Here is a 13300-nt window from a genome sequence, read left to right on the forward strand (position 1 = left end):
AATCGACGGGAAAAACCAACAGAAAAGCAGCTTGCGAGGACCATACAACGCGGGACACTGACTCCAGCCCGGTAGGCTTGCGAAGGCGCGAGACGGGGCTGGGAGCCCACGGTCGGCAGCTCGGCAGCGGCCTCAGCTGTAAGCGGTGCCCTCGGGTCACACTCCCAGGCGGCCCCACAGCGCAGCCGGGACAGAGGCTGAAACAGCAGCAGCCACTCACCTTGGGCTCCGGCGGAGGGAGGGCAGACTGGACTGGAACTGTGTCGGGACACTCGGGGTTTGGAGGGCACTCAGAGCTTTGGCTGAGTGCAGCCACTCAGGACGGTGGCCACATTGCTTCTTCCCAGGGCTCTGGGGAGAGGCAGCAGCCCCTCCCTCGGAGATCCAACCCCACCCTGTGGGCCATTGAAGTGCTAATTGAGGCTCACTAACGACCAGCATCTGCCCCACCCTCGTGAAAGCCCCTTGGCTGAGCACCAGAGGGAGTTTTTCAATCAACTGACAATCCAAAACTCATCAAGTAACCTAGACTGCTAGCCTCCAGGCAAAAAGCTAGAGGATAACAGTACCTTTCCTGGGCTGGCAACTTTAACCAGGAAAGTAAGACTTGACAGTGGTGTTCAACGTGGGTCCTCCCTCGCTCATCTAAACACAGGAGAGGGACCCACAAACAGCAGAACACCAACACCCACAGGGAGAACTTGACAGGCTCCAAAGCCCACAGTGATAGCTAAAATGGTGAAACACAGAAACAGAAGCCAAATGAAAGAGCAAGACACCTCCACCGAAGATGAGATCAATGTGGAGCAATTAGGCATGTTAACAGAGCTAGAATTCAGAGCCATGATCTTGAGGAAGCTGAACAGCATGAGTAAGGACATAGAGACACTGAAAATAAGCCAAATGGAAATTAAAAACCAACAAGAAGAGATAAAAAATGACATATCCGAAATGAAAAACACATTGGAAGGTTTAAAAAGCAGAGTAGGGGAAGCTGAGGACCGGATCAGTGAATTAGAAGACAGGGTAGAAAAAATCAACCAATCAGAAAAACAAAAGGAAAAAACTATTAAAAAACAGGAAGACAGCTTAAGAGAACTATGGGACAACTGGAAACGTAATAATATTCGCATCATAGGAGTCCCCGAAGAAGAAGAAAAGGAGCAAGGGATAGAGAATATATTCAAAAAAATAGTGAGAGAAAACTTCCCTAATTTGGTGAAGGAGGAAGGCATTCAAGTTCAAGAAGCACAGAGAGTCCCAAGTAAGAAGAACCCAAACAGGCCCACACCAAGACACATAGTAATTAAAATGCCACAAATTAAAGACAAAGAGAGAATCCTAAAAGCAGCAAGAGATAAGCAACAGGTTACCTACAAAGGGAACCCCATAAGGCTCTCAGCTGACTTCTCACAAGAAACCCTACAGGCCAGAAGAGAATGGCATGAAGTAATCAAAGTCATGAAAAACAAGAATCTGAATCCAAGACTACTCTACCCAGCAAGGCTATCATTCAAAATAGAAGATCAAATAAAGAGCTTCCCAGACAAAAAAAAGCTAAGGGAATACATTAGCACCAAACCAGCACTGCAAGAAATGTTAAAAGGACTGCTGTAATTAGCAGTAGAAATGGGAAGAAAAATAGAACCACACTAAACAAAAATGGCAATAAATAAGTACATATCAATAATCACCTTAAATGTAAATGGATTGAATGCTCCCATAAAGAGACACAGAGTAGCTGATTGGATAAGAAAGCATGACTCATCCATATGTTGTTTACAAGAGACCCACCTCTCAACAAAAGACTCACATAGGTTGAAAGTGAAGGGATGGAAAAAAATTTTCCAAGCAAATGGAAAGCAAAAAAAAAGCTGGGGTTGCAATTCTCATATCTGATAAAATAGATTTCAAAATGAAGACCATAACTAGAGACAAAGACGGCCACTTCATAATATTGAAAGGATCTATCCAACAGGAAGATATAACCTTGATAAACATATATGCACCCAATATAGGAGCACCAAAATATATTAAAAATCTTCTGGAGGACTTCCAAGGAGAAATTGACAACAATACAATCATAGCAGGGGACTTCAACACCCCGTTGACAGCACTGGATAGATCCTCTAGGCAAAAAATTAGCAAGGAAACAGAGACTCTAAATGAAGCACTAGACCAAATGGATTTAATAGATATCTACAGAGAATTACACCCCAAAACTACAGAATACACATTCTTCTCAAGTGCACATGGGACATTCTCAAAGATAGACCACATGCTAGGACACAAACTAAATCTCTACAAGTTCAAGAAGATTGAAATCATATCAAGCATCTTCTCAGATCACAATGGCATGAAACTAGAAATCAATTGCACAAAGAACATGCAAAGACATTTCAACACATGGAGGCTAAATAGCATGTTATTAAACAATGAATGGGTCACCGAGGAGATCAAGGAAGAAATTAAAAACTTCCTGGAAACCAATGAAAATGAACACACAACAACACAAAATCTATGGGATGCAGCGAAAGCAGTTCTGAGAGGGAAGTTCATAGCACTACAGGCCTACCTCAAAAAACAAGAAAAATTTCTAATTGATTGTCTAACCTCACAACTTAAAGAATTAGAAAGCAAACAAAAAGAAAACCCCAGAGCAAGTACAAGGAAGGAAATAGTAAAGATCAGAGCAGAAATAAATGACATAGAGACCAAAAAAACAATTCAAAGGATCAATGAAACAAAGAGCTGGTTTTTCGAAAAGATAAACAAGATAGATGGACCCTTAGCTAGATTCACCAAGAAACAAAGAGAGAGAACCCAAATACACAAAATCAGAAATGAAAGAGGAGAAGTAACAACCAACACCACGGAAATACAAAAGATCGTTAACAACTACTATGAACAACTATATGGCAACAAATTCGACAATCTCAGCGAAATGGACAAATTTCTAGAAACACACAGTCTCCCAAAACTCTTCCCGGAAGAGATAGAAAACTTGAACAGACCAATAACAACTAAGGAAATTGAAGAGGTAATCAAGACTCTCCCAGCAAACAAAAGCCCAGGCCCAGATGGTTTCACGGGGGAGTTTTACCGAACATTCAAAAAAGAACTAACACCCATTCTCCTCAAACTATTTCAAAAAATTCAAGAAGAAGGAAGACTTCCAAACACGTTCTATGAGGCCAGCATAATTCTAATTCCAAAACCAGAAAAAGACACTACGAAGAAAGAAAACTACAGGCCAATATCCCTGATGAACATAGACGCCAAAATCCTGAACAAAATACTAGCAAATCGGATCCAGAAATACATCAAAAAAATTATTCACCATGACCAAGTGGGATTTATTCCAGGGATGCAAGGCTGGTACAATATTCGCAAATCAATAAACGTGATACACCACATAAACAAAATGAAGAATAAAAACCACATGATCATATCAATAGATGCTGAAAAAGCATTCGACAAAATCCAGCATCCATTTCTGATAAAAACGCTCAGCAATGTAGGAATAGAGGGATCATATCTCAACATAATAAAGGCCATATATGAAAGACCTACAGCCAACATCATACTCAATGGACAGAAACTAAAAACATTTCCATTAAGAACAGGAACAAGACAGGGATGTCCACTTTCGCCACTCTTATTTAACATTGTACTGGAAGTCTTAGCCACAGCAATCAGACATGAAGAAAAAATAAAAGGGATCCAAATTGGAAAGGAGGAAGTGAAACTGTCATTATTTGCAGATGACATGATATTGTACATAGAAAACCCTAAAGACTCCATCAAAAATCTATTAGACCTAATAAATGAATTTGGCAAAGTAGCAGGATACAAAATTAACGTCAAGAAATCGACGGCATTCTTGTACATTAATGATGAACTCACAGAAAGAGAAACTGAAAAAACAATCCCATTTACCATCGCTCCAAAAAAACTACGATACCTAGGAATAAACTTAACCAAAGAAGTAAAAGACCTATTTGCAGAAAACTACAGGTCATTGAAAAAAGAAATAGAGGAAGATATAAAAAAGTGGAAGCACATACCCTGTTCATGGATTGGAAGAATTAACATAATTAAAATGTCCATACTACCCAAAGCAATCTATAGATTCAATGCAATCCCCATCAAAATACCAACGACATATTTCATAGAACTAAAACAAATACTTCAAAAGTTCATATGGAACCAAAAAAAACCCCGAATAGCCACAGCAATCTTGAAAAAGAAGAACAAAGTTGGAGGGATCACAATACCAGATATCAGGTTATACTACAAAGCGACTGTAACCAAAACAGCCTGGTACTGGCATAAGAACAGGCATATAGACCAGTGGAACAGAACTGAAAACCCAGAAATGGACCCAAGGCAATACGCTCAATTAATATTTGACAAAGGTGGCAAGAGCATACACTGGAGTAAAGACAGCCTCTTTAATAAATGGTGTTGGGAAAATTGGACAGCTACATGCACAAAAATGAAACTAGACCATCAACTTACACCATACACAAAAATAAACTCGAAATGGATAAAAGACTTAAATGTGACCCGTGAATCCATAAAAATTCTAGAAGAAAATGTAGGCAACAAAATTTCGGACATCATACGGAGCAGAATTTTCACTGATACATCACCTAAGGCAACAGAAATAAAGGAGAAAATGAACACATGGGACTACATCAAACTAAAAAGCTTCTGCACAGCAAAAGAAACAATCATCAAAATGGAAAGGCAACCCACTGTATGGGAGAACATCATTGCCAATGATGTATCAGATAAGGGGTTAATTTCCAGTATATACAGAGTGCTCATACAACTCCACAAAAGGAAGACAAAGAACCCAATTAAAAAATGGGCAGAGGAGCTGAATAGACACCTCTCCAAACAGGACATACAAATGGCCAAGAGACATATGAAGAAATGCTCAACATCACTAATCATCAGAGAGATGCAAATTAAAACAACTATGAGGTATCACCTCACACCTGTCAGAATGGCCGCCATCAACAAATCATCAAACAACAAGTGTTGGCGAGGGTGTGGAGAAAAGGGGACTCTAATACACTGCTGGTGGGAATGCAGACTGGTGCAGCCCCTGTGGAAAACAATATGGTGCTACCTCAAAAAATTAAAAATTGAACTTCCATTTGACCCAGTGATCCCACTGCTAGGAATATACCCTAAGAAGCCTGAAACACCAATCAGGAAGAATATATGTACCCCCATGTTCATAGCAGCACTATTTACAATAGCTAAGATCTGGAAACAGCCCAAGTGTCCACCAGTAGACGAATGGATCAAAAAGCTGTGGTACATATACACAATGGAGTACTATGCAGCGGTAAGAAAGAAAGATCTCTTATCCTTTGAGACGACATGGAGGGACCTGGAAAGTATTATCCTAAGTGAAAGAAGCCAAGCAGATAAAGACAAATACCACATGATCTCACTTATATACGGAATATAATGAACATAACAGTCTGAGGAATACAGTAGACCCAGACACATGGAAGTAGGGCACAGACTGACATCCCTCAGAAGAGGGGATGGGGGGTGGGGGGGGTGGGAAGAGATAAACCACAGAACTTATATGCATGTATGCATGACCAATGGACATGGACAACTAAGCCGGGGACAGGGTGGAGGGGGGGTGGGGTGGGGGGTGCCAATGGGGTAAAAAGGTAAAATATCTGTAACAAAAAAATAAATAAATAAATAAAATTCAAAAAAAAAAAAAAAAAAAGTTGTTTCCTAAAAACAATTCAGAGAGAAGTCAGAAAAGGTCAGAAAGTGCTTCGGGACAAAAGGCTGCCTCGCTGTCCTCTCCGGGGTGCAGAGAAGACTTCTGGTATAGCCAAGGTACTTTAACTTCAAAAGAAAAAAGACACTTTCATTTTAATCTGCAAGGACCTTCTTTGTCTCATATCTAATCCCAACTATTCATATATATTCATTTACTTTATACTATACAAAGAGAAAACCTCACATTTTCAACTTACCAAGGCCATTATTGGTATAGGCACACCAAATATCTCTTCATCCACTGATCCAAAATTGAAGCTTTAAATAAAATTGATTTAAAAGTAAGTTACAGCTCTAAAAATATTAATTTTAAAATTCATCAAATTGTTTTTGTATAGGCCAAAGATTTATATAATATATGTTCATAAATGCACCCCAACCACATAAACCAAATACTTTTTATTTTTATTTTTTTAATCCTCACCCAAGGATACTTTTTTTCATTTTTATCTTCAGATAGAGTGGAAGAGAGAGAGAGAAACATGGACTTAAAAGTGACACATCGAGTGGCTGCCTCCCACACGACCCTGACAATGGCCGGGGACGAACCACAACCGAGGTACGTGCCCTTGACCGGAATCAAACCTGCCACTCTGGTCCGCGGCCGACACTTTAACTGCTGAACCAAACCGGTCAGGGCAATACGTTTTCGTTTTAAATCAAATGCTTTTTCCTCACCAAGACAAAATGAAATCAGAGGCAGTTTTGCTTGTTTCTAAGTCCAATGCTCATTATTACCTGGTGTCCCTCACGGGAGGCAGGAGAGAGAGTGGTATCGAAAGCAGAGAAGTAATGAGGCCGCTCCAACACATCTGAACATAAAAATATGTCATCAGAATCCAAATTAAATTATACTAAAATTGAGGGTTCAAATAGGAGGGACAAAACCCTTTACCTCATATGGGTCAAAAAGTCCAGTTGTACTCGCGTTTGAAAAATCCGTGGCAAATTCAGAACCTAAATTTACATTGGAAATAATCATTTGTTATCAGGTAGTGTAAACATCTGTCCCTAGTTTATAACCTAGACTTTTTTTATTTTTTGCCTGAAAATTCATTCCAAAATGTCTATCTCCAGTGCAAAGTCCCCACAGCAAATCTCCCACTTCATGTTTATGAAGTTCATCCTTTACAAAACCCCTTTCACACGCACCGTCGCATTCTGATCCCCAGTCCAAAGAGGAAGGAGGGGCAGAGACGCACTGTGATCGCCCAGAGTTATGCCCAGCTGCAAAGTGGAAGACCTGGTACTAAACTCAGATTTCACCAGTCTTGAAATTAAGACTGTTCCTCAGTATATATTTGAGATTTCATCACAATTTTATTTTTTTGATATGTTTTTATTGATTTTTTAGAGAGAGAGGAAGGGAGAGGGAAGAGAGACTGAACCATCGATGTGAGAGAGAAACATCAATCGGCTGCCTCCTGCATGCCCCCCTACTGGGGATCAAGCCTGCAACACGGGCATGTGACCTGACCAGGAATAGAACCTCTTGGTGCAGGGGACAATGCTCAATCCTCTGACCTACCCCAGCCAGGCTCATCACAATTTTAAAAGAACCCTCCTCTTCCAACAAACCTGAAATTAATCATGCTTTACTATACTATACAGTTACTAGGGTACCAAAAGGCAACCTGTCTAGACTATGGAAAGGGAAAAAAAGTAACTTCTGTTTTTAGGCAAATCATTTCTATCAGTCAAATTTCAGTTACTTGAGATAGATTTATCAGATCATCTTTACCTTTTGTGAGCTTATGTAACAGCCAGGTATCAACAGTCCCAAAGCAGCAATTTTCTTCTTCAATTGCCTTTTGCACCTTGAAAACAACAGCAGCACAAAATCAATTCAAAAAGGTCAAATTATTAGGTGCACAATTAAGTGCCAATCAATAAATACAGTATCATCCCATTTGTGATCAAAATTAATATATATAGAGAAAAACAATTTCTAACGGTTTTAAGCAACTACTAAAGGGTATAAAATGCTTTAGTTTTAAAACAAGCATGTTACTTTGGTGATGAAAAATAAAGTATATACATTTTTTAGCTTAGACATACAAATATCTCTCAATCTAAATAGCCTAACACAGAGAATGCACACTATGGCCCACAGGTCAAACCTAGCCCATTGTCTGTTTCTGTACAGCAAGTTAAGAATAGTTTTTAAATTTTTCATTGGTTAAAAAGGAAAAGAAGAAAAGAAGAAAAAGAAGAACACATGAATAGTAGTACATGAAGTTCAAATTTCAGTGTCCACACGAAAGGTTTAGTGGAACGCGCCATGCTCATTTGTTTATGAACTATCTATGGCTGCTCTTGCAGAGGACTTATGACAGAAACCTATGTTACTATTACTATCTGGTATTTTATAAAATATATTTGCCAATCCATAGCATAAAGCATGCTAAAGGAAACAAAAGTATCAGAATCTCTTAAACTAGCTAGTAGAGAAACTGAAATGCTTGTTAGGATATTATTAACATACTGGAAAATAATTCCCTAAATCATAATTTATCACCTCTTTAACTCTTACTTGTCCTTCAAGACTAACATTTCCTAGTTTTGTTCACCCAGCACCCCAGGGGTATCTCCCACAAGCCATCACTTCATAGCATCATTACTTCCCTCCTGGACCCTAAGCTCCTTAAGGGTATTCATATTTATAACCCCAGCACCTAGGAGGGTTTCTGACATACTGCAGATGTTTCAAAGACTTCATCTAAGTGTTACATGACTTAAATATGGAGTGCTTAAAGTGTTATTATTATATTCAAACTCTTAAATTTAGAAGTTGTAATTCTAAAATTCGTCCCAGATTAGATAGAGGTTAATCTGTATTTTCAGTGAGTAGTATAATGCCTGTGGTAGTAAGCTCATGTGTTCATTAAACATGTATTTGAGAGCCAGGCCCTATGATAAGTTCATGCCTCTGTAAGGCTAGGACACAGAGTAGGTATCAGGCTTCCTGAAGTCAGAGACACATCAGTCCTCCTTGCCTTGGGTTAAGACTCCAGATGTTGAAAGATGAGATTACTTTGTTACCTATTTCTTTTTTCTTATTTATCCTCACCTGAGGACACTTTTGCATTTATCTTCAGATAGAGCAGGGCGGGGAGGGAGAGAGAAACATCAGTGTGAGAGAGATACGTCGACTGGTTGCCACCTGCACAACCCCAACCGGGGCCGGGGACCAACCGCAACTGAGGTACGTGCCCTTAGCGGGAACCGAAACTGGGACTCTCCGGTCCACGGGCCAATGCTTTAACCGCTGAGTCAAACCAGCCAGGGCTCTTTATTACCTAATGTCAATCTTTTGTTGACAGAGAAATACTTTGTACGATTTCGGCCCTTTTAAATTTATTCAGGCTTTCATGATGTAGTATATAGTCTATCTTAGAGAATGTTCCACATGCACTTAAGAAGAATGTCTATTTTCCTGTTGTTGGGGTTTTCTATACATGTCCATTAGGTCTAGTAAGTTTATACTGCTGTTCAAGTTTTCTGTTTCCTCGTTCATCTTCTTTCTAGTTGTTCTTTTCATTATTCAAAGTGGGGTACTGATGTCTCCAACTATTACTGTTGAATTGTCATTTACCCTTCAACTAGGTCAGTTTTTGCTTCACATATTTTGAGGCACTGTTATTAGGTACATATATGTTTATAATTATTACATATTTCTGATGGATTGACCTTCTTATTCTATAAAATGCCTATCTTTATCACTGGTAAGATTTTTGTTTTAAAATTATTTTGTCTGACATTAGCATTGTCACTTGGCTTCATATAGATGCCATTTGCATGATATACATTTTCCTTTTTATCGATTCCAGATTACATAAAAATTATTCTGTATTAGTTTCAGATGTACATCAAAGTGGTCAGAAAATCATATACTTTAGAGAGGAGTCTCCCCACAGCTTCAAGTATTCACCCGGCCCCAAATTTATTTATCTTGACATTATTGACTATATTCCCCAGCTGCAATCTACAACTCTGAGGCTATTCTGAAACTACCAATTTGTAATGCTTAATCTCTTCCCCTTTTCCAACTTGCCCCCCCAAAATCCCTCCCTTCTCCCCGCTGTCAGTCTGTTCTCTGCTTCCATGAGTCTGTTTCTATTTTGCTTATTTGTTTATATTGTTCATTAGATTCTACATATAAGTGAAATCATTTATTTATCTTTCTCTGACCTTTTTCACTTAGCATAATACCCTCTAGGTCCATCCACGCTGTCCCAAAAGGTAACATTCCTTTCTTTTCATGGCCAAGTAGTATTTCATTGTGTAAATGTACCACCGCCTTTTTATGCGCTCATTTACAGATGAGCGCTTGGGTTACTTCTAAATCTTGGTTATTGTAAATAACACTGCAATGAACATAGGGGTGCATACATTCTTTCGAATCAGTGTTTCAGGTTTCTCTGGATGGGTCACAAGGAAATTCCATTTTTTAAAATATATTTTTATAGATTTTAGAGAGAGAAGGGGGGGAGGGAGAGGCAGAGAGAGACAGAGAGAGAGAAACATTGCTCTGTTGCCTCCTGCATACACCCTGAACAAGGGATTCAACCCACAACTTGGATTCAACCCACAACTTGGGTATGTGCCCTGACCAGGAATCAATTTGATGACCTTTCAGTGCACACCAGCCAGGGCCCATTTTTAATTTTTTGAGAAACCTCCACAGTTTTCCATAGAGGCTGCACCAATCTTCATTCCCACCAACAGTACACAACAGTTCCCCTTTCTCCATGTCCTCCCCAACACTGGTATGTTGATTTACTGATGACAGCCATTCTGACAGGTGGAAGGTGCTATCTCATTGTGCTTTTGATTCGCATTTCTCTGATAATTAGTGATGTTGAGCAACTTTTCATATCTCTATTGGCCATCTGTATGCCCTCTTTGTAGAAGTATTTCTTCAGAAGTGTCCCTTTTTAAATTGGGCTATTTGTTTTTCTGGTGTTGTCTGGGTTCTTTATAAATTTTGGGTATTAAGACCTTACCTGATGTATCATTAGCAAATATCATCTCCCATTCAGTAGGCTGCTGTTTTGTTTGTTGATGGTTAGCTTTACTATGCAAAAACATTTTAGTTTGATGTTTTCCCATTTGCTTATTTTTTTGGTTCCCTTCCTGAGGAAATATATCAGAAAAATAAGAGAAATGTCAGAGAGTTTACTGCTTATGTTTTCTACAAGTCTTATGGTTTCTGGTCTTCACTTAAATCTTTAATCCATTTTTTAGTTTATTTTTCTTTATGGTGTAAAAAGGTGGTTGAGTTTCATTTTTTTGCATTATCTGTCCAATTTTCCCAACACCAATTACTTTATTTATGTTCTTGCTCCCTTTGTCAAATATTAATTGACCATTTAGGCATGGTTTATTTCTGAACTCTATTCTGTTCTATTGATCTATGTGTCTGTTTTTATGCCAGTACCATGTTGTTTTGATTACTATGGCCTTGTAGTTTGATGTCAGGTAGCATGATTCCTCCAACTCTGATCTTCTTTGTTAATATTGCTGAGGCTATATGGAGTATTTTGTGGTTCCATTTAAATTTTTGAATTATTTGTTCTAGCTCTGTGAAATACATCATTAGTATTTTGATAGGAACTGAATTGAATCTATACATTGCTTTGGTTAGTATGGACATTTTAATTATGTCCATTCTTCCTATCCATGAACACAGGATATGCTTCCACTTATTTGTATCTTCATCAATTTCTTCCTTCAGTACCTTATAATTTTCTGAGTACTGGTCTTTTACCTCCTTCATTAAATTTATTCCTAGGTACCTTATTTTTATGCAATCATAAATGTGATTGTTTTCTTAGTATCTCTTTCTGATAGTTCATTATTGGTTATATAAAAATGCCACTGATTTCTGAATATTAGTTTTGCATTCTGCTTCTTTCTTAAACTCATTTATCAATGAATTGGTGGCATCTTTAGGTTTTCTATATACAGTATCATATCATCTGCAAATAATGAGTTTTATTTCTTCCTTTCCCATTTGAATGCCTATTATTTCTTGTTGTTTGATTGCTGTGCCTAGTACTTCCTGGACTAGGTTGATTAAGAGTGGAAAAAGTAGACATCCCTATCTTGTTCCTGATTCTGAGGGAATTCTTGTAGTTTCTGCCCACTGAGCATGATGTTGGCTGTAGGTTTGTCATAAACAGATTTTATTATGTTGAGGTATGATCCCTCTATTCCAACTTTGATGAGAATTTTTATCATAAATGGGTGTTAGATTTTATCAAATGATTTCTCTGCAACTACTGATATAATCATGTGATTTTTATACTTTACTTGGTTTATACAGTGTATTACATTTATTGGTTTGCATATATTGTACCAACATTGCATCTCCAGAATAAATCCCACTTGATCATGGTGTATAATCTTTTTAATGTATTGCTTGATTTGGTTTGCTAATATTTTATTGAGAATTTTAGCATCTATGTTCATCAGGGATACTGGCTTATAATTTTCTTTCTTGGTCATGTCTTTATCTGGTTTTGGAATTAGGATAACGCTGACCTCATAAAATGAGCTTGGCAGACTTCCCTCCTCTTGAATTTGTTGGAATAGTTTGAGAAGGATACATTTTCATTCTTCTTTGAATGTTCGGTAAAATTCACCTGTGAAGCAATCTGGTCCAGGACTTTTGTTTGCTGAGAGTCTTTTGATTACTGCTTTGATTTCATTACTTGTAATTAGTCTGTTCACATTTTATGTTTCTTCTTAATTCAGTTTGGGGAGAGTGTATATTTCTAGGAATTTCTCCATTTCTTCTAGATTGTCCTATTTGTTGGTATATAGTTGTTTCCAATATTTTCTTTTAAACTTTTTTTTCCTTATTGATTTTAGAAAGAGAGGAAGGAAGAGGGGGAGAGAGACAGAAACATCGATGAGAGAGAACATCAATTGACTGCCTCCTGCATGCCCTCTGACAGGGATCCAGCCCATAACCTGGGCATATATCCTGACTGGGAATCGAACCAGCGACCTCTTGGTGCATAGGTCGATGCTCAACCACTGACCCACACCGGCCGGACATGTTGCCAATATTTTCTTACAATCTTTTGTATTTCTGTGGTGCTAGCTGTTACTTCTCTTCTTTCATTTCTGATTTTATTATTTTGGTCTTCTCTTTTTGATTCTTGATGAGCCTGGTTAAAGATTTATCAATCTTGTTTATTTTTTCAAAGAACCAGTTCTTGGTTTCACTGATCTTTTGTAGTGGTCTTTAAAAAAAAAAAGAACCTGTTTCATATCTTTCCACCCTAATCTTTATTATTTCCCTCCTTAAACTTAATTGGGCTTTATTATTCTTTTTCTAGTTCCTTCAGGTGCAACATTAGATTGTTTACTTGAGATTTTTCCTGTTTCTTGAAATAAGTTTGTATACTATGAATTTCCCTCTCAGAGCTGCTTTGGCTGTGTCCCATCAATTTGGAGTTTTTGTGTT

General features: G+C 38.2%; 1 protein-coding gene across 5 annotated transcripts in view; it reads right to left on the reverse strand.

The window, feature by feature from the left end:
• The window catches only part of GK5 (glycerol kinase 5), a 95048-nt gene that overhangs the window by 23265 nt on the left and 58483 nt on the right, over nt 1-13300 (reverse strand). For all 5 annotated transcript variants that reach the window (XM_036243074.1, XM_036243075.1, XM_036243078.1 and 2 more), the window contains exons 6-9: nt 7565-7640; nt 6719-6780; nt 6562-6635; nt 6021-6081 (exon numbers count right to left, since the gene is read on the reverse strand). In XM_036243074.1, the coding sequence (XP_036098967.1) occupies nt 6021-6081; nt 6562-6635; nt 6719-6780; nt 7565-7640 (273 nt within the window). The remainder of the gene's footprint in view (nt 1-6020; nt 6082-6561; nt 6636-6718; nt 6781-7564; nt 7641-13300) is intronic.

This window comes from Molossus molossus, unplaced genomic scaffold (assembly GCF_014108415.1).
Source record: "Molossus molossus isolate mMolMol1 unplaced genomic scaffold, mMolMol1.p scaffold_m16_p_5, whole genome shotgun sequence".
Taxonomy (NCBI): domain Eukaryota; kingdom Metazoa; phylum Chordata; class Mammalia; order Chiroptera; family Molossidae; genus Molossus; species Molossus molossus.